Source organism: Tachysurus fulvidraco, chromosome 13, assembly GCF_022655615.1.
Source record: "Tachysurus fulvidraco isolate hzauxx_2018 chromosome 13, HZAU_PFXX_2.0, whole genome shotgun sequence".
NCBI lineage: Eukaryota > Metazoa > Chordata > Actinopteri > Siluriformes > Bagridae > Tachysurus > Tachysurus fulvidraco.
The window spans coordinates 4,505,518-4,526,022 of NC_062530.1; the positions used below are offsets into that span (position 1 = coordinate 4,505,518).

The window sequence follows — 20,505 nt, forward strand, 5'->3', positions numbered from 1 at the left end:
GAAATAAACAGATGATCTGCTAATAGAAATAAAATGAGAAAAAATGTTAAATAATTTCAGATGAGGATATTATAGAGGAAAACAATATAAAATACTTATATTGATTATATTTCAGATATTTTTGCAGTGAACGAAAGACGTTTTTGCAGTGAATGAAAGACGAAGAATGTAAAGTTTTCCTTATCCAAATGACTTTTTTATTCCATATGACATTTCAGTTAGTCTAATGGTCAATTATATAAGTTACAAAGCCATGAAATCCAAGAAAAAATGAATTATATCATGAAAGTTACAGAATAAAATATTAAAGGTGGTGTACTTTGGTGGGAGGTACAACAATGATCTGCTGTGTAATCTTAAAAAAAAGCAGCACTCAGTACAGATCTACTACACAAAATACTCCTCTACGTTGTGGTTTTGAATAATGCATCCTGTTTATGTGAAACGTAGCGTTTCTCGATTTCTCACAAAGAGACGCTTTCACTATAAAAGGGTATGTGTGAAAGGTTAACTGGTCTTCGGTTTGATGTCCTGTGTGGTTTTGGTTGCTGGCTTTTGTACCTCAGTGCTTCTCCATTCTGCAGATCACATTGGTTTCATAACTAAAGCTAAAATTAAGCAACAACAAAAAAACCTCAGGCATCTACAGTAAATTCTGTCTTCCCTTTTTCATTTTCTGTTCTGTTTAGGACAATGTGTTAAAGGGGTGAAAAGTATACACTGGTCTAAAATACTACAGTATCAACATCCTAAACTATGTGACTGTCAGCTTTCTCAGACTAGACAATCATTCAGTTATTATTAATATTGCAAAGATTTTAGAATTTAATGGTAAAAAGTGTTAAGAATGACTGTTGTTTTTCCTCCCATAAATATAAAAAATGTCACATTCACTTATTTCCATGAAATATATACAGTAGTTTCCATAAATATGATTTGTGTCAGATTTTACACTTTTTTTTTATCCCAAAAGTAAATTTTAAATAAATTTAAGGGGCAAAATCACAAGATTTATGTGACATTTAGAAATAATAATAATAATAATAATAATAATAATAATAATAATAATAATAATAATAATAATAATAATAAAAATAAAAAAAATAAAAATAAATAAATAAATAAACCAATTAGCTGATAAAGAAATTAAAATATATTATTATTATTATTATTATTATTATTATTATTATTATTATTATTATTATTATTATTATTATTATTATTAGATAATATTGAACTATTGTTAAGCAATGTACATAATACAAGGATTTCTAACATTATTTTGAAAAAAATCCATCAGTGCTATATACACATTGGTGTTCAGGTTTTCATTCACCTTTGCATTGCCTGCTCATCTGCTGTTTTTTCTGAAGGAAAGACTGTTTTAATCAGCCATCACTGACGATATTTTACAAGGCACAAGCACATTATGTCCATCACCTCCTGCGTTACCTTTACGTTTCTGGATTGCAGCGTATGGAGATTTTACAGTGTCATAACAGACTGCATCTATATTTCTGTTAGAAACATTACAGAGAATTACAATGATAATTAAAAAAAACACAGCAACAATAAAAAATAAGTTAATCATAAGGGTCAGTGAAAATTACTCACGAGTCCACGAATTTCTCCGCAGGTTGTTCATCTTGTGAAGGAACTGGAAGACAGTAAGTCATAAAAAATAACTAAATCAAGTGATGTAAATACTAGTTTATGGTATATTAAAGTACACAAAGATCTTTTTGATAATTGGAATAATTAGTTCATCTACAGAGCTTGCATACAAGGAACTTTCCAAATGTAAATAATGATCGAAGTTTTGAAAGTAAGTTGCCTACTTTAAATGTGTTTGCTTTGCATGAGCCTGTTTTTATACCAGCATGAACTCACACTTGCAAATTTATAACACGCTCATAAATAATACATTTATAATACAGTTAGAGTTATGACATGTTGGCCAAAAAGTTATTGCTTACCTTATAGGTATCTAATCTAAAATTTCTGTAAACTTGAAACATTGAAATGAAATGAAATGAAATGAAATGAACTGCTGTTACCTTCAAACATTTGTACTGTGCTGTATGCATTATTTACATTGTCAGCCAAATCTTCCACCGGACCTTCACTGAAGTGTCTAATAAAGAAAAAAATAATAATAGCACAATTTATACATAATTTTATGATGTAAATTTGTAAGAAAGATGTTTAGGGGGAAAAAAAAGACTCACAGCACTCCATTTTCAACAATGCAGAGTGTTTCTACAGGAGTGTATAAAAGGTGTAAAAAAAGATATGAGAGTATGGATTAATATGATATAAGCATGAAAAAGTGATAGTGGTGGATAAAACAGGGAGAAATACCTGTTTGAACCATTGATATAAAATAAAATGAAATGAACTGAACTGTCGGGTCGCGTAAGCGGTAGAAGATGGATGGATGGAATGAACTGCTGTTACCTTCAACCATTTGTACTTTGCTGTATAGATTATTTACGTTGTCAGCCAAATCTTCCACCGGACCTTCCCTAAAGTGTCTAATAAAAAATAAATAAATAAATAATAGCACAATTTGTACATACATTTTGCTTTTTAATTTTATTCTGTAAATTTTGCTTTTTAATTTTATGATATAAATTTGTAAGAAAGATGTTTAGGGAAAAAAAAGACTCACAGCTCTCCATTTTCAACAGTGTAGAATGTATCTACAGGAGTGTCTAAAAGGTGTAAAAAGATATGAGAGTATGGAATCATATGACATAAGTAGGGATGTACCGATACCATTTTTTCTCTTCCGATTCCGATACCAGAGTTTGCCAGTATCGGCCGATACCGATCCGATATCTGTGTTCTTTTCTACCTTTAAAACTAAAGAATGTATACAACTCGTTTAGTTATTAAGATTTATTTGTTTCTGTCAAAGAAATACAAAAATGTCCATTACTGAATGAAAAATTAAAACACAAGAAACCTTAATTAAAAAAAAGTATTAATGCAGTAGCAAACATTTAACAGTTAGTGGTATAACAATCTAAACCATATATACTGCAATTATTAAATTACATTATTTTCTGAAGAAAAGGCAATATTTTAAACTGAATCTTATATTAGAACTCGGAACACAATGTAAACTGTATTGAACAGTAAACCTTGCACCCAAATGAGTGACATGTTTAACGCGCTGAGGTAAATGGAAAGGACGCCTGCTAAACTTGCTGTCTGTCGCAGGCGGTTGTGCAACATATTTATTATATTTATTTTCATTAATGTAATTTAATATATGTGTAATTTTCTTATAAGTTCAAGCAATAGTTAGTTAATTGACATTATTCAACCACCACGGACATGGGCGTCGGAAACAAATAAAAAGTGGGCGTGTCCTGTCCCACACACATATAATGGTTCTGACGCCCATGGATTTCAGGAAGCAGGCACGTGGTCAATGTTGTAGGTAAAACGCGGAATGGAGTTTAATATATTAGGGCATTCCTCAAGCGGAAAGGATTCGACTGGCGGCGCTCTGAAAAGTGCGATACCCATGACCACGGGTATCGGATTTGGATCGGTCACGCACCACCGATACCCGATCCACTCAAAATGCTTGGATCGGCGTCGATACAATGTCGATAAAATATCGGATCGGTACATCCCTAGATATAAGAATGAAAAAGTGATAGTTGTGGATAAAACAGGGAGAAATACCTGTTGCGATCTCATGGTAGAAATGCTCATTGTTTGGATTTTTTCTGAGAGAAAAGAGGAAAAGTGTTTTATTCCTATTTACTGATTCAATAATGTGTTTAATAAAACAACACTTTAACTCAGTATAGGATTGAAAACCATTTAAAATAGTTTTACCTTACATCAGGATCTTGGCACATCCCTGAAAAGGCAGAATGATGGAAGACTTAATGACTGAGTAGATTGGAAAATGCAGGAGTGGGATGCTAATAAAATTTGTACCAAATCTCATTAGATTATAAAAGGACTAAAATTTCAAGTAGACAGCTGTAGTTTTTAATTGCTCACATGAAATCATGTGCAATGCTGCGTCCATATTTTTTAAAATAAATATGAAAAAAATGATTTTTTTTTAAAAAAATCAAAAAAATACTTAAAAAATTGAAAATCAAATAAATTTTCATTTTTCATTATAAGTTTTAATAAAAATTTTCTAAATACAAATAAAATTCCTTTTGATTAAAATAAGATTTCTCAAATAGGTTTAAAAAGAATTTCTCAATCAAACTGAAATAAATTTCAATCCAATTCAATCAATTGTAAACTAAATTTAAATATCAGTTTATCAGTGTACTTAATGTGTGGTAAGGTAACTGCTCACAGGAAATCCTTTAAGTTGCATCCCAATATTTAAATCAAATTTCCAAATTGAAATTCTTAAATCAAATTTAATTAAATTCCATTACAATTCATAATAGACTAAATTTAATTGCAAAATTCTCTGAATTTAAAGAACACTTTCAGTAGAAATTATGTTTAGCTTATATAATTACTATTAGATTTTTTATGTAATAAACTATAATGATATTTTTAGAATAACCACATTTGATAATATTATTGCAAGCGAAAGTTATGTTGTGTTATGTACAAACATCTGATATAGTTAAATGTTCATGTACACCTCACTGATACACACACTGCTACAGTACACACACTTAACTAAATACAACTTAACTGGCTGTTTAATTTAGATGTATTATTATCAGAAATAATTATATAAAGATTTGTTTAGCTCTCATTATGTCAAGGTTGTTTGCCATCACTTTACAGTTGGAGGCAAAAATAGAGAGAATTTGTGCTGCCTCTGAGACTCGAGTTCAGGCAGCCACAGTTAAAGTGGAATAACAGCATCACATGCTGGTGAACGTCCCAAAAATAGATACGTCATTATTTTTACATACTGTAGCTTCACTGCATTGATATGATACTGACAATGATTGACCTGGTTGTAAATCTCCATATGTTCACTCACTAAAAAAACCTTCATACAGTAACTGCTCATTTATAACGGATGACTTAGATATTTATAGCTGATGAATAAATGAAAATAACTTCATATTGTTTACTGTTATTTTTTTTTTTCAAAAAAGGTTTACATTTTCTGTATTTGGATGCACCAAATGCAGTAAAAGCAGCAGAACATAAAAATATTATGGATAATATTATTCTCTCTCTCTCTCTCTCTCTCTCTCTCTCTCTCTCTCTCTCTCTCTCTCTCTCTCTCTCTCTCATGCCACTCCTGAGCTCCCACTGTTCTGAGTTCCTAGTTTGATTGCTTCTTCTCCCGGATCCACTTCATCAATCAATCCTGAAGCCCTATCACTGGTTGGAGTCTCATCACCTGGTGTTTACTCTGCTGGGGATTGACGGCGTTCTGAACTACTGTTGTTTCGGTCAGCTTTATAATCGTGTCTTCATCATTGAACATTTGAAAACTTCTGCAGTAAAGAATTAGTGCTGGGTCTGTGGTGAGCTAGGAAATTATGCTGATCTGTTAGTTCCTCAGGACCTCTTGGTTGCTTAATTCCACTCAACTACAAACTGTTGTAGAAAGAACATTATTTACGTTGATGTTATTTCCTGTCCAGTTTTACCCAAATGAGTATGAGGTTCTCTTCCGAGTCTGGTTCCTCTCAAGGTTTCTTCCTCATTATCATAAGGGAGATTTTTCTCACCACCATCACCTCAAGCTTGCTCAATATGCATACATGCTAGAGATAAATAGTAACTTAATTTTAAACTTTAAACTTAAAAATTAGATTTTGTTTCTGTACTCCTGTAAAGCTGCTTTGAGACAGTGTGAAGTGTTAAAAGCGCTATACAACTAAATTGAATTGAATATGAATAATTGTGAGGGAAACATGTTCAACACTAACCATTTCACAGAACTCAATATTTATCCTCAGTCAGATTTAATAAATTACTTTTAATGTTAATAATGTTAAATGAAATGTTTGTTTGTAATGAAGAGCTCGTTCATGATGTACTCACTGAAAAAGAGAATGTTTCGACAGTAGCACAATCCCAACAGAACCAACAGAACCACTGACACAGCAACCGATACACCGATAATCAAAGTCCAAAAACCAAAACCTTTTTCTGTAGAATATAAATCACACAGCATTCACCGACAGAGAAAATTAATAGTGTGAAATAGACCACAGTCATATCTCAGGGAAAATAAGATCTGTCTTACCAGGTACTTGAACAAAGATGGTGTTTTCTCCTGTATATCGCACCTCACTGACATTGTAGTTAGACACTGAATACACACAGCTGTAGTTCACAGAGTTTTCAGAGACTATAAGGTGAAATGTTGTGGAAATGTTCCTGTTGCTACAGTTCACCTGCTTCTTGCTGTTTCCGATCCCATTGACACAGAGATAAACGTAGACTTGAGCACAGTTTTGAATTTTTGTAAAGGTGCAGGTCAGTTTCATTGTTTCTCCTTTTGTTACTGAAGTTTCTGTACTTTCAATTCTCGCTGGTAATATTTTACCTAAATACCAAAGCATGTCGATTATTAAAGATACACATAAATATGATCTAAGAGAATGTAAAGACAGAATCAGGAATGTGTCCTACCCCAAACGTCGAGTGAGACAGAGTTGTGTCCTGTTGCATTTGTCTTACTGACATTGAGTTTCTTTTCAGAGTAAAGACATGTGTACAATCCAGAATGTTCTACAGTAAGATTAGTAAGGGGAAATGTTGTATCGTCTTTTTTTTCAATATCCTTCATCATGAATCTCTCACTATTTTTGAAGAGGTACATGTGGATTTCTGTTATATTTACTGTTATATTAAAAGTTGAGCACTTAAAGGTGATGCTTTCACTTTCCTTCACTTTGGTCACTCCACCATTGTAAATATACGCTGGATGTAAACGGCCCTGACTTTCTAGTTACGGAAAAAAGATTTCTTAGTAATTTCACATTATAAACTTAATTCAGAGAGATATGATGATTAATAAAATAATTCTTCAACAAAGTAACAAAAAACTAATGATAAAATGAATGTTACCTTCCTGAATAGAGGTGGACAAATTGATAAAAACTGAAAACAGAACAAACAAACAAACAAACAAAAAAAAACACAGAATGAATTTAGGATTAACTTCCAAATTGAAAATGGTAGTGAAAGTTAACTATCTTATTAACAATCTGTGTTGTAAAAACAACAACAAAGTATATTTATACTTACACACTGCGATCAGAACAGGCTTCATTTTGAAATCCACACAGATATTTTTATGATCACACACCAGAGCGTCTTTTTTATGTCAGACTGACGTCGGTCTGAACTCTGCACACTGCCACCTAAACCACTTCCACACTTTCCAGTAACCTCACACACACTCAGTTCTCAATTCAAGCTCTGTAGAACTCTATAAATATTACTGTTTCTTATTACTTCTGTGGTTGTCTATGGTATCAGATGAGTTTGCCCAAGAAATATTAATTATAGCGAGAAATATTTAAAAAACGTAAAACAAATTGATGCTATAATGCTCGATTAATCTCTTGTTCAACTTCTTGTTTAAAAAAAAATAAAACCGAATAATAATAAAACAGAATACAGAAATACACTTTCACTTTTCAGTTCCATTTTCTTTGAAACTGTACTGCAGAGAAACTCAATAAAATATTAGGAACAGTTTACACATAAAAGTCTGTGTGAAAAAAACATTCAAGAAAAAATTGTTTAAAAACCAGATTCACCAAATACATTAAGAAAAAAAAAAGAAAAGAAAAAAAAGTAAAATGATGATATAAGTTGATGGGCATTAATGTTTTAAATCTCTGTAAATAAGACCCTTCACTTTTATAGCTCCATGTTTATGCTGCAACACTTGTATAGCAGATTTTCAACAGTAATTGGACAACAACAACAACAACAACAACAACAACATAAATCCTTGCCTTTTTCATCAACACCATGTCATCATAGAGCTTGCTTTGTGCACAGGTACACTGTCATGATGGATCATGTTTGTAGGAAAATTGTAGAACATGTACACCATTCAAAGACATCATGTACAATTGTGTGCTTCCAGATTTGCAGCAATGCCTCATGGGAAATTCCCATGATGTGATGGTCATGTGTTTAACCACATAGTGTACTCTACATCCATTATTAACCCTAATCTCAGTTCAACAATTCTATCCACTTTCCCTTTTATCTATGTGCCTTTTGCTCAAAACATTAATAACATTATATCTCAAACATCTCTGTCGATTTATATTAACTTAGAAAATACCTGGCGAATCGAAAAAAGGTTGAATGTTGAACTTTAATGCAAGAATGCTTTTTCTTGAACTTTTTTTTGTTGCATTATTTTCAACCACAAACGTAATTTCCCAGCAAACACACCGGCACTAAAACATGACCACCATGGACTACACCAGGGCTATTCAATTAATTTGTCATGGGGCCAGTTCATGATATAAACAGAGAGATATTGCGTGCTGTATGAGTTATGACACTACAATATAGTGGCCCCTATGATGTAAATAAGATTTTTTCCCTACAGTTTAACATGCTTGTGTTATATTTTGGGACTACATAACATCGGTGCATTGTAAGACGCCTAAGTAGACATTTTCTACATTCAAATGTGTAACTCAGAGAGCCATATCACACTCATTTAGAATTAAACTTTAACAGAAACTTAAGTGTACACAATAAAAATGTTCACGATAAGAAAAATAACATGGTTTCATGGTATTTTTTGTCAAATTATTTTAGCATGACTATTTAAACTACAACAGCCATCTCAATAATTGACAAACATTTAGGTTGCTTTCTAATGAGAGAAATTACATTTGTTAGATTTCACAGGAGCAGGGAAATCATGTCTATATGTAACGGGATAAATATTACAGAGGGTTCTTTAAATAAATCCTGCTGTAATGTAATCGCGCACCCTATTGGCCACGCCGGTGGCGCTATTGCGCGCTGAGTTCGAAATATCTGCAGCAGAGTTAGAGAGAACTGCTGTGGGTGAGTCGGTTCTTTTGCAGCTCCGTGCTAAGAGTTATAAAATATTGGTTTAATATTCGAATATTAGACAATGCATGTAAGAGATTGCACACAGTGGGCAATGGTTGATTTTTGGAGTGTTTTCTGTATATGTTTCTTGGAATTTTCATACTTTTATTTCCGTTTGCATGAATGCACTAATGTCCGCCATTTTCCCATGTGCTCTAACTGCGTGCAATGTTTTCTTGAGTAGACGGAGCTGCATCCCGGCTGAAAAGACTCACTATTCTCTCTCCTTTTTACTGCTCTGTGTGCAGGTAATTGTTTATAGTATTTCCTGTGTTTTGAAAATGTTTATTGAAACTGTTATGCTGTACTAATGTTCTAATTTGATTTATATTCATAATTAATGTTAAATGCACTATACGATCACATTTAAATTTAAGACATTGCAGAATTTTGATTTATTTTTATGTCTTGTTAAATACAACATTGAGTAAATTGTTTGTTATATTGAGAGCAGAGTTAGAGAGAACTGCTGTGGACGGAGCTGCATCCCGGCTGAAAAGACTCACTATTCTCTCCTTTTTACTGCTCTGTGTGCAGAAAATAAACGATAATATCATCCACATTGAGTGTGTGTGCTGTTGAGGAGTGGGTCAGACTGGGCCAGTTTGGATCAAAGGTCACATATACACAGACAGTGGTGCAGGTTCAGGGCTGTGGGGGATGTGTGATTACTCGTTTTAAGGTCATTCATGAGTGAGAGTGATGATTCGCTTGTGTACTGTACAGTAAGTAGAGCTAGAGTAGTAGAATAGGGTTAATATTGTGTCTAAAAAATTTTTGTGAAAAAACTGAAGGAAAAAATGTCCTGTTAGTCATCATGTATCACAGGAGAGGCTTCTTGTGCCATTCGCTTAACATCACGTGGCTTCTGCTCTGTGCTGAGTGGAATAGACTCGTGTCATGACATACTGAACTAAATTTATTATAGAGATGTGTTTTTCACACTAGGTTACTTGAGAACAAATCACCTTGCGGGCCGAATACGGGACTGCACACGCACGCACACATGCACACATGCACACACACATGCACACATGCACACACACACACACACATGCACACACACACACACACACACACACACACACACACACACAATTTACACCCTACAGTCTTTTGTTTTGATTTCATGGTTTGAGCATGGTTTTTATCTCGATTAGTGTGTTTTTTTCATTGTCTGTGTTGTACTGTTTTCAGACTTCTGTCTATTTTTGACTAATTTTATTGTATTTAAATTTCAGCCTGTTTTTAACTTTATTAAATCTGTTTACATTGAATATTGTTGCAAGGCAGCTTTACAAGTATAGAAAAATTCTGAATGAAAATAATTTAAACTTTTACATTTTTAAAGTTAAAAACCTTAATGTAGATTTAGCCTTATAGTCAGAGGGGACATCGGGGAGGAAAAACTCCCTGAGACAATATGAGGAAGAAACCATGAGAAGAACCGGACTCATCCTCATCTGGATAACACCAAAGTGTGTGATTATAAATTATTTCATTTCTACTGTATAACTCAACACTATGGTCACATTCAGTTCTTAAAAAACTTAAATCTTTAGGTTTCTTCTGAGGAATTCCTTTAACTTATGGTGTTAATGTTCCATGTTAAGGTTGTACCACAAACACTAACAACACCAACAAAAACTTTAAAGCTTCTGGTCAAAGGTTTATGGTGCTAGTTTACTAATTGCAGGTAATTAATCTTTGTAAAAAAATTATTACTCAAAACCTTTAGTTGAGAAGTGTTTATTAATAGAACTGATTTTTTTACATGAAAGAAAGAACAAAGAAAAACGAAAAAACAGAAAAAGCACCGTTCCAGACATCAGGTCTGCAGTTCTGGTTCTTCTGAACGAATACGTGTCTTGAAATCAAAAATAATAATGAAGCACGCAAGCATCAGAACTCCAACTGAGAAGATCAGCCTGAGAAGATTTCTCTTCAACACCATGATATAAAAAAAATCACCCACTGATAAAACAAACAAAAAAATAAATAAAATAAATGCATTAAATATTAAATCAATATTTTAAATACATAGTTTGGTCATTTTTTATTACATTTTTATCTTACATATGTATTTTATTTTATTTTTTATAAATTCTGAGGAATCACTTACCATGGACAAAGATGCTGTTTTCTCCTGTATTTCTCACCTCACTGACATTGTAGTTAGACACTGAATACACACAGCTGTAGTTCACAGAGTTTTCAGAGACTATAAGGTGAAATGTTGTGGAAACGGTCGTGTTGCTACAGTTCACCTGCTTCTTGCTGTTTCCGATCCCATTGACACAGAGATAAACGTAGACTTGAGCACAGTTTAGAATTTTTGTAAAGGTGCAGGTCAGTTTCAGAGTTTCTCCTTTTCTTACTGAAGTTTCTGTACTTTCAATCCTCGCTGGTAATATTTTACCTAAATACCAAAGCATGTCGATTATTAAAGATACACATAAATATGATCTAAGAGAATGTAAAGACAGAATCAGGAATGTGTCCTACCCCAAACCTCGAGTGAGACAGAGTTGTGTCCTGTTGCATTTGTCTTAAGGACATTAAGGTTCTCTTCAGAGTAAAGACATGTGTACAATCCAGAATGTTCTACAGTAAGATTAGTAAGGGGAAATGTTGTATCGTCTTTTTTTTCAATATCCTTCATCATGAATCTCTCACTATTTTTGAAGAGGTACATGTGGATTTCTATTATATTTACTGTTATGTTAAAAGTTGAGCACTTAAAGGTGATGCTTTCACTTTCCTTCACTTTGGTCACTCCACCATTGTAAATATACGCTGGATGTAAACGGCCCTGACTTTCTAGTTACGGAAAAAAAAGATTTGTTTAGTAATTTCACATTATAAACTTAATTCAGAGAGATATGATGATTAATAAAATAATTCTTCAACAAAGTAACAAAAAACTAATGATAAAATGAATGTTACCTTCCTGAAAAGAGGTGGACAAACTGATAAAAACTGAAAACAAAACAAACAAACAAACAAAAAAAACACAGAATGAATTTAGGATTAACTTCCAAATAGAAAATGGTAGTGAAAGTTAACTATCTTATTCACAATCTGTGTTGTAAAAACGACAACAAATTATATTTATACTTACACACTGCGATCAGAACAGGCTTCATTTTGAAATCCACACAGATATTTTTAGGATCATACAGAGCATCTTTTTCGTGCCAGACTGACGTCGGTCTGAACACTGCACACTGCCACCTAAACCACTTCCACACTTTCCTGTAGCCCCACAAACTCAGTTCTCTATTCAAGCTCTGTAGAACTCTTTAAATAGTCAAGTCAAGTCAAACCAAGAAGCTTTTATTGTCATTTCAAACATACTGTATATTGCTGTTCCAGTACATTGTGAAATGAGACTTTTCTCCAGGATTGTGGTGCTACATAAAACAAAGACAGGGCTAGGACTTGTAAGTAAGTCCTAGCCATATAAAGTGCATCGGTGCAACCTGGTGCAAACAGTGCAGGACAAGACAAACAAGACAAACAAGACAGTGCAAGACAAAAGACAGTGCAGACAAAAAGTTACAAGACAATACATAAAATACAAAAAAGACAATACACAAAAGACAATAAACAGAAACAGTGCCGACCGACCAGTGTAAATACTGTGTGTTTAACAATATTGCGTGCAGTAATACTATAATGAACACAGTTTCATAGCAGCAGGTCCCTGAGATAATGTATAGTATTGTGCAAAACAGCAAACAACTGAAATATTGTACAATATGTGCAAAACGACTGAAATGTTGGACAGTGTGTGTGTAAAGAGCAAAAAAGTGTGCAAAACAGCATGTAAACAGTTTGATGTATGTAAACAGCATGTAAACATGTTGATGTATGTATAATGGAAGTGTATTTGGTGTAGGCCTGTGCAGTCCATACAGATGATGTGTGTGTATGTTGTGCTCAGTACAGTTCAGTTTCAGTTATTGAGGAGTCTGATGGCTTGTGGGAAGAAACTGTTACACAGTCTGGTCGTGAGGGCCCGAATGCTTCCGTACCTTTTTCCAGACGGCAGGAGGGTGAAGAGTGTGTGAGGGGTGTGTGGGGTCATCCACAATGCTGTTAGCTTTGCGGATGCAGCATGTGGTGTACATGTCCATTTTTCAATTCAATTCAATTCAAGTTTATTTGTATAGCGCTTTTTACAATAGACATTGTCTCAAAGCAGCTTTACAGAACATAAACATAGAGCAGAAGGTAAACATAATTAATGATAAAGGAAATAACGAATAATAAAAGAAATAAGAATTAACAGAATAAAAATTCTAGATTATTATTAGATGTATATAGTTCACAGTGTGTATGTATTTATTCCCCTATGAGCAAGTCTGAGATGACTCAGGCAGCAGTGGCAAGGAAAAACTCCCTTAAATTGGTAAAGGAAGAAACCTTGAGAGGAACCGGACTCAAGGGGGAACCCATCCTCATATGGGTGACACTGGGGGTGTGATTGTAATATACAGTCAAACAAATGTTGTATTGGTGTGAGGTTCAAGGACTTCTGATCTTCTGAGTACCACAGAGTCTAACTGGAGATGTCTCAGGATTCTTAGAGTCGGCCTCGGCTCAGTGGATGTCCAAAGGCTTCGTCCCACAGAGGACGTTGGGAGCTGGTACAGTGTCTGGATGCCTCGGGATGGGTACAAAGAGAGAAGCAGTGGAGAGGGATTAACATATCTGCTGTTCATGAAAATGCGCTGGTCTGATGTACTGGTGCATGATATTATGGGATGTATTATGTGTACGCCTGACTGAAGAGATGAGTTTTTAATCTACATTTACATGAGTTTTTAATCTACATCATGTCCATGATAGAGGGAAGAGAGACTTTATTACTGTAAATATTACTGGTTCTTATTATTTCTGTGGTTGTCTATGGCATCAGATGAGTTTGCCCAAGAAATATTAATTATAGTGAGAAATATTTACGAAACGTTAAACAAATTGATGCTATAATGCTTGATTAATGTCTTGTTCAACTTCTTGTTTTTAAAAAAATAATAATAAAACAGAATACAGAAATACACTTTCACTTTTCAGGTTCATTTTCTATTAAACTGTACTGCAGAAACTCAATAAAATATTAGGAATAGTGTACAGCTTTACAAGGCAGCTTTACAGGTATAGAACAATTCTGCATAAAAATAAATATAGTTAAAAACTTTAATGTAGGTTTAGCCTTATTGAGCAAGTCAGAGGGGACATCGGGGAGGAAAAACTCCCTGAGACAATATGAGGAAGAAACCATGAGAAGAACCGGACTCATCCTCATCTGGATAACACCAAAGTGTGTGATTATAAATCTTTTCATTTCTACTGTTTAACTCAACACTATGGTCACATTCAGTCCTAAAAAAACTTAAATCTTTAGGTTTCTTCTGAGGAATTCCTTTAACTTATGGTGTTAATGTTCCATGTTAAGGTTGTACCACAAACACTAACAACACCAACAAAAACTTTAAAGCTTCTGGTCAAAGGTTTATGGTGCTAGTTTACTAATTGCAGGTAATTAATCTTTGTAAAAAAATGATTACTCAAAACCTTCAGTTGAGATAAATGTTTATTAATAGAACTGATTTTTTTACATGAAAGAAAGAACAAAGAAAAAAGAAAAAACAGAAAAAGCACCGTTCCAGACATTAGGTCTGCAGTTCTGGTTCTTCTGAACTGTTACGTGTCTTGAAATCAAAAATAATAATGAAGCACGCAAGCATCAGCACTCCAACTGAGAAGATCAGCCTGAGAAGATTTCTCTCCCACACCAGGCCTGTAAGACAGAATGATCACAATCCAACTTCGTTCTGAATTCATTTACAAGAACAGGTTTTGTAATAAGTCTCTCACCATAGATATGAACCTGGATTTGATTGTGTGTCGTATTGCACAAGTCTTGATTGTGTTTTTGTAATGAGTACACACAGCTATAAATCCCTGAGTCTTCTTCTGAGACTTTATTCAAAATAAAGATGTGTTCATTTTTATCTCTCAGTAGCTTCATTCTCAGACCATCACCATTTTTACACAGATACATGTGGATTTGTTTGAACTCTGCTTTTAAACCGGGAATAGAACATTTTAGTTCGAGGTTTTGCCCAACTTTTCTTAGGATGATATTTGCTGGCATGATATGGGAAAAATCACCTCCTGATAAAACAAACAAAAAATAAACAATTTATTATTATTATTATTACTACTACTACTACTATAATAATTCAATGTTAAATCAATATTTTAAACACATTTAAGTTACATTTTTAACACATTTTTATCTTACATATGTATTTTATTTTATTTTTTTTAAATTCTGAGGAATCACTTACCATGGACAAAGATGTTGTTTTCTCCTGTATATCTCACCTCACTGACATTGTAGTTAGACACTGAATACACACAGCTGTAGTTCACAGAGTTTTCAGAGACTATAAGGTGAAATGTTGTGGAAATGTTCCTGTTGCTACAGTTCACCTGCTTCTTGCTGTTTCCGATCCCATTGACACAGAGATAAACGTAGACTTGAGCACAGTTTAGAATTTTTGTAAAGGTGCAGATCAGTTTCATTGTTTCTCCTTTTGTTACTGAAGTTTCTGTACTTTCAATCCTCGCTGGTAATATTTTACCTAAATACCAAAGCATGTCGATTATTAAAGATGCACATAAATATGATCTAAGAGAATGTAAAGACAGAATCAGGAATGTGTCCTACCCCAAACCTCGAGTGAGACAGAGTTGTGTCCTGTTGCATTTGTCTTAAGGACATTAAGGTTCTCTTCAGAGTAAAGACATGTGTACAATCCAGAATGTTCTACAGTAAGATTTGTAAGGAGAAATGTTGTGTCGTCTATTTTTGTATCTTCAATAGCCTTCATCTTGACTCTCTCATTATTTTTAAAGAGGTACATGGAGATTATGCTTTCTGTTCTATTAACTGTCATATTAAAAGTTGAGCACTTAAAGATGATGTTTTCACTTTCCTTCACTTTGGTCACTCCACCATTGTAAATATACGCTGGATGTAAACGGCCCTGACGTTCTAGTTACAGAAAAAAGATTTCTTTAGTAATTTCACATTATAAACTTAATTAATGTGATGATTAATAAAATAATTCTTCAACAAAGTAACAAACAAATGATAAAATGAATGTTACCTTCCTGAATAGAGGTGGACAAATTGATAAAAACTGAAAACAAAACAAACAAACAAACAAACAAACACACAGAATGAATTTAGGATTAACTTCCAAATTGAAAATGGTAGTGAAAGTTAACTATCTTATTCACAATCTGTGTTGTAAAAACGACAACAAATTATATTTATACTTACACACTGCGATCAGAACAGGCTTCATTTTGAAATCCACACAGATATTTTTATGCTCACACATCAGAGGGTCTTTTACGTGCCAGACTGACGTTGGTCTGAACACTGCAAACTTCTACAGTACCTAAACCACTTCCACGCCTTCCAGTAGCCCCACAAACTCAGTTCTCTATTCAAGCTCTGTAGAACTCTTTACATAGTCAAGTCAAGTCAAACCAAGAAGCTTTTATTGTCATTTCAAACATACTGTATATTGCTGTTCCAGTACACAGTGAAATGAGACTTTTCTCCAGGATTGTGGTGCTACATAAAACAAAGACAGGGCTAGGACTTAGTAAGTATGTCCTAGCCATATAAAGTGCATCGGTGCAACCTGGTGCAAACAGTGCAGGACAAGACAAACAAGACAAACAAGACAGTGCAGGACAAAAGGCAGTGCAGACAAAAAGTTACAAGGCAATACATAAAATACAAAAAAGACAATACACAAAAGACAATAAACAGAAACAGTGCCGACCGACCAGTGTAAATACTTTGTGTTTAACAATATTGCGTGCAGTAATACTATAATGAACACGTTTCATAGCAGCAGGTCCCTGAGATAATGTATAGTATTGTGCAAAACAGCAAACAACTGAAATATTGTACAATATGGGCAAAACGACTGAAATGTGTGCAAAAAGCAAAAAAGTGTGTAAAACAACATGTAAACAGTTTGATGTATGTAAACAGCATGTAAACATGTTGATGTATGTATATTGGAAGTGTATTTGGTGTAGGCCTGTGCAGTCCATACAGATGATGTGTGTGTATGTTGTGCTCAGTACAGTTCAGTTTCAGTTATTGAGGAGTCTGATGGCTTGTGGGAAGAAACTGTTACACAGTCTGGTCGTGAGGGCCCGAATGCTTCGGTACCTTTTTCCAGACGGCAGGAGGGTGAAGAGTGTGTGAGGGGTGTGTGGGGTCATCCACAATGCTGTTAGCTTTGCGGATGCAGCATGTGGTGTACATGTCCATGATAGAGGGAAGAGAGACTTTATTACTGTAAATATTACTGTTTCTTTTTATTTCTGTGGTTGTCTATGGCATCAGATGAGTTTGCCCAAGAAATATTAATTATAGTGAGAAATATTTACGAAACGTTAAACAAATTGATGCTATAATGCTTGATTAATGTCTTGTTCAACTTCTTGTTTTTAAAAAAATAATAATAAAACAGAATACAGAAATACACTTTCACTTTTCAGGTTTATTTTCTATTAAACTGTACTGCAGAAACTCAATAAAATATTAGGAATAGTGTACAGCTTTACAAGGCAGCTTTACAGGTATAGAACAATTCTGCATAAAAATAAATAAAGTTATAAACGTTAATGTAGGTTTAGCCTTATTGAGCAAGTCAGAGGGGACATCGGGGAGGAAAAACTCCCTGAGACAATATGAGGAAGAAACCATGAAAAGAACCGGACTCATCCTCATCTGGATAGCACCAAAGTGTGTGATTATAAATCTTTTCATTTCTACTGTATAACTCAACACTATATGGTCACATTCAGTCCTAAAAAAACTTAAATCTTTAGGTTTCTTCTGAGGAATTCCTTTAACTTATGGTGTTAATGTTCCATGTTAAGGTTGTACCACAAACACTAACAACACCAACAAAAACTTTAAAGCTTCTGGTCAAAGGTTTATGGTGCTAGTTTACTAATTGCAGGTAATTAATCTTTGTAAAAAAATTATTACTCAAAACCTTTAGTTGAGATAAGTGTTTATTAATAGAACTGATTTTTTTACATGAAAGAAAGAACAAAGAAAAAAGAAAAAACAGAAAAAGCACCGTTCCAGACATTAGGTCTGCAGTTCTGGTTCTTCTGAACTGTTACGTGTCTTGAAATCAAAAATAATAATGAAGCACACAAGCATCAGCACTCCAACTGAGAAGATCAGCCTGAGAAGATTTCTCTCCCACACCAGGCCTGTAAGACAGAATGATCACAATCCAACTTCGTTCTGAATTCATTTACAAGAACAGGTTTTGTAATAAGTCTCTCACCATAGATATGAACCTGGATTTGATTGTGTGTCGTATTGCACAAGTCTTGATTGTGTTTTTGTAATGAGTACACACAGCTATAAATCCCTGAGTCTTCTTCTGAGACTTTATTCAAAATAAAGATGTGTTCATTTTTATCTCTCAGTAGCTTCATTCTCAGACCATCACCATTTTTACACAGATACATGTGGATTTGTTTGAACTCTGCTTTTAAACCGGGAATAGAACATTTTAGGTCGAGGTTTTGCCCAACTTTTCTTAGGATGATATTTGCTGGCATGATATGGGAAAAATCACCTCCTGATAAAACAAACAAAAAATAAACAATTTATTATTATTATTATTATTATTATTATTATTATTATTATTATTATTATTATTACTACTACTACTATAATAATTCAATGTTAAATCAATATTTTAAACACATTTAAGTTACATTTTTAATACATTTTTATCTTACATATGTATTTTATTTTATTTTTTATAAATTCTGAGGAATCACTTACCATGGACAAAGATGCTGTTTTCTCCTGTATTTCTCACCTCACTGACATTGTAGTTAGACACTGAATACACACAGCTGTAGTTCACAGAGTTTTCAGAGACTATAAGGTGAAATGTTGTGGAAATGTTCCTGTTGCTACAGTTCACCTGCTTCTTGCTGTTTCCGATCCCATTGACACAGAGATAAACGTAGACTTGAGCACAGTTTAGAATTTTTGTAAAGGTGCAGGTCAGTTTCAGAGTTTCTCCTTTTGTTACTGAAGTTTCTGTACTTTCAATTCTCGCTGGTAATATTTTACCTAAATACCAAAGCATGTCGATTATTAAAGATGCACATAAATATGATCTAAGAGAATGTAAAGACAGAATCAGGAATGTGTCCTACCCCAAACCTCGAGTGAGACAGAGTTGTGTCCTGTTGCATTTGTCTTAAGGACATTAAGGTTCTCTTCAGAGTAAAGACATGTGTACAATCCAGAATGTTCTACAGTAAGATTTGTAAGGAGAAATGTTGTGTCGTCTATTTTTGTATCTTCAATAGCCTTCATCTTGACTCTCTCATTATTTTTAAAGAGGTACATGGAGATTATGCTTTCTGTTCTATTAACTGTCATATTAAAAGTTGAGCACTTAAAGATGATGTTTTCACTTTCCTTCACTTTGGTCACTCCACCATTGTAAATATACGCTGGATGTAAACGGCCCTGACGTTCTAGTTACAGAAAAAAGATTTCTTTAGTAATTTCACATTATAAACTTAATTAATGTGATGATTAATAAAATAATTCTTCAACAAAGTAACAAACAAATGATAAAATGAATGTTACCTTCCTGAATAGAGGTGGACAAATTGATAAAAACTGAAAACAAAACAAACAAACAAACAAACACACAGAATGAATTTAGGATTAACTTCCAAATAGAAAATGGTAGTGAAAGTTAACTATCTTATTCACAATCTGTGTTGTAAAAACGACAACAAATTATATTTATACTTACACACTGCGATCAGAACAGGCTTCATTTTGAAATCCACACAGATATTTTTATGCTCACACATCAGAGGGTCTTTTACGTGCCAGACTGACGTTGGTCTGAACACTGCAAACTTCTACAGTACCTAAACCACTTCCACGCCTTCCAGTAGCCCCACAAACTCAGTTCTCTATTCAAGCTCTGTAGAACTCTTTACATAGTCAAGTCAAGTCAAACCAAGAAGCTTTTATTGTCATTTCAAACATACTGTATATTGCTGTTCCAGTACACAGTGAAATGAGACTTTTCTCCAGGATTGTGGTGCTACATAAAACAAAGACAGGGCTAGGACTTAGTAAGTATGTCCTAGCCATATAAAGTGCATCGGTGCAACCTGGTGCAAACAGTGCAGGACAAGACAAACAAGACAAACAAGACAGTGCAGGACAAAAGGCAGTGCAGACAAAAAGTTACAAGGCAATACATAAAATACAAAAAAGACAATACACAAAAGACAATAAACAGAAACAGTGCCGACCGACCA

General features: G+C 33.9%; 4 protein-coding genes and 1 long non-coding RNA gene across 10 annotated transcripts; 1 reads left to right on the forward strand and 4 right to left on the reverse strand.

Moving 5' to 3' along the window:
* Positions 1–169: 169 nt before the first annotated feature.
* On the reverse strand, positions 170–8,003 carry LOC113650820. Of its 6 annotated transcripts, none has more exons than XM_047822174.1 (15): positions 7,222–8,003; positions 7,042–7,074; positions 6,604–6,918; positions 6,215–6,517; positions 6,010–6,117; positions 3,856–3,880; positions 3,700–3,743; positions 2,672–2,702; positions 2,458–2,534; positions 2,229–2,259; positions 2,058–2,134; positions 1,615–1,657; positions 1,453–1,517; positions 1,337–1,367; positions 170–608 (listed from the first exon to the last, which is right to left on the reverse strand). In XM_047822174.1, the coding sequence occupies exons 1-15, from the start codon at positions 7,244–7,246 to the stop codon at positions 563–565; spliced, it is 1,254 nt and encodes a 417-aa protein (XP_047678130.1). In that variant the 5' UTR covers positions 7,247–8,003; the 3' UTR covers positions 170–562. The 6 variants fall into 6 exon arrangements, with proteins under 6 accessions (XP_047678130.1, XP_027015183.2, XP_027015182.2 ...); XM_027159382.2 differs by having other exon boundaries at positions 170–578; positions 2,672–2,714; XM_027159381.2 differs by having other exon boundaries at positions 2,672–2,714; positions 7,222–8,002.
* An 883-nt stretch (positions 8,004–8,886) lies between these two features.
* LOC125146216 lies at positions 8,887–9,695 on the forward strand. Its single transcript, XR_007144723.1, has 2 exons — positions 8,887–9,317; positions 9,524–9,695. It is a non-coding gene; the product is annotated as an uncharacterized LOC125146216 (long non-coding RNA).
* Positions 9,696–10,874: 1,179 nt separating this feature from the next.
* On the reverse strand, positions 10,875–12,341 carry LOC113650764. The gene is made up of 5 exons (XM_027159272.2): positions 12,191–12,341; positions 12,016–12,048; positions 11,575–11,889; positions 11,192–11,488; positions 10,875–11,043 (listed from the first exon to the last, which is right to left on the reverse strand). The coding sequence occupies exons 1-5, from the start codon at positions 12,213–12,215 to the stop codon at positions 10,898–10,900; spliced, it is 816 nt and encodes a 271-aa protein (XP_027015073.2). The 5' UTR covers positions 12,216–12,341; the 3' UTR covers positions 10,875–10,897.
* Positions 12,342–14,679: 2,338 nt separating this feature from the next.
* On the reverse strand, positions 14,680–16,706 carry LOC113650763. Its single transcript, XM_027159271.2, has 6 exons — positions 16,430–16,706; positions 16,254–16,286; positions 15,812–16,138; positions 15,429–15,725; positions 14,953–15,252; positions 14,680–14,875 (listed from the first exon to the last, which is right to left on the reverse strand). Exons 1-6 carry the CDS (start codon positions 16,488–16,490, stop codon positions 14,748–14,750), a joined length of 1,146 nt encoding a protein of 381 aa, XP_027015072.2. The 5' UTR covers positions 16,491–16,706; the 3' UTR covers positions 14,680–14,747.
* Positions 16,707–17,447: 741 nt separating this feature from the next.
* LOC125146221 (basement membrane-specific heparan sulfate proteoglycan core protein-like) lies at positions 17,448–20,249 on the reverse strand. Its single transcript, XM_047822588.1, has 6 exons — positions 19,986–20,249; positions 19,814–19,846; positions 19,372–19,698; positions 18,989–19,285; positions 18,480–18,779; positions 17,448–18,402 (listed from the first exon to the last, which is right to left on the reverse strand). Exons 1-6 carry the CDS (start codon positions 20,044–20,046, stop codon positions 18,275–18,277), a joined length of 1,146 nt encoding a protein of 381 aa, XP_047678544.1. The 5' UTR covers positions 20,047–20,249; the 3' UTR covers positions 17,448–18,274.
* Between the last annotated feature and the right edge of the window lie 256 nt (positions 20,250–20,505).

Bases quoted from the DNA above. Each gene is read 5' to 3' on its own strand.
- LOC113650820 (XM_027159381.2), bottom strand. From the start codon at position 7,246: ATGAAGCCTGTTCTGATCGCAGTGT. The intron at 2,715-3,699 runs GTATTTCTCCCT...TACACCTTTTAG, and splicing joins CTACCATGAGATCGCAACAG to ACACTCCTGTAGATACATTC. The intron at 1,368-1,452 runs GTAACGCAGGAG...TCTTTCCTTCAG, and splicing joins TGCAATCCAGAAACGTAAAG to AAAAAACAGCAGATGAGCAG.
- LOC125146221 (XM_047822588.1), bottom strand. From the start codon at position 20,046: ATGTGTGAGCATAAAAATATCTGTGTGGATTTCAAAATGAAGCCTGTT. The intron at 19,699-19,813 runs GTAACATTCATT...TTCTGTAACTAG, and splicing joins GTCCACCTCTATTCAGGAAG to AACGTCAGGGCCGTTTACAT. The intron at 18,780-18,988 runs GTAAGTGATTCC...TTGTTTTATCAG, and splicing joins AAACAGCATCTTTGTCCATG to GAGGTGATTTTTCCCATATC.
- LOC113650763 (XM_027159271.2), bottom strand. From the start codon at position 16,490: ATGTGTGAGCATAAAAATATCTGTGTGGATTTCAAAATGAAGCCTGTT. The intron at 16,287-16,429 runs GTAAGTATAAAT...TTTTGTTTTCAG, and splicing joins GCCTGTTCTGATCGCAGTGT to TTTTTATCAATTTGTCCACC. The intron at 15,726-15,811 runs GTAGGACACATT...TTTGGTATTTAG, and splicing joins TGTCTCACTCGAGGTTTGGG to GTAAAATATTACCAGCGAGG.
- LOC113650764 (XM_027159272.2), bottom strand. From the start codon at position 12,215: ATGAAGCCTGTTCTGATCGCAGTGT. The intron at 12,049-12,190 runs GTAAGTATAAAT...TTTTGTTTTCAG, and splicing joins GCCTGTTCTGATCGCAGTGT to TTTTTATCAGTTTGTCCACC. The intron at 11,890-12,015 runs GTAACATTCATT...TTCCGTAACTAG, and splicing joins GTCCACCTCTTTTCAGGAAG to AAAGTCAGGGCCGTTTACAT.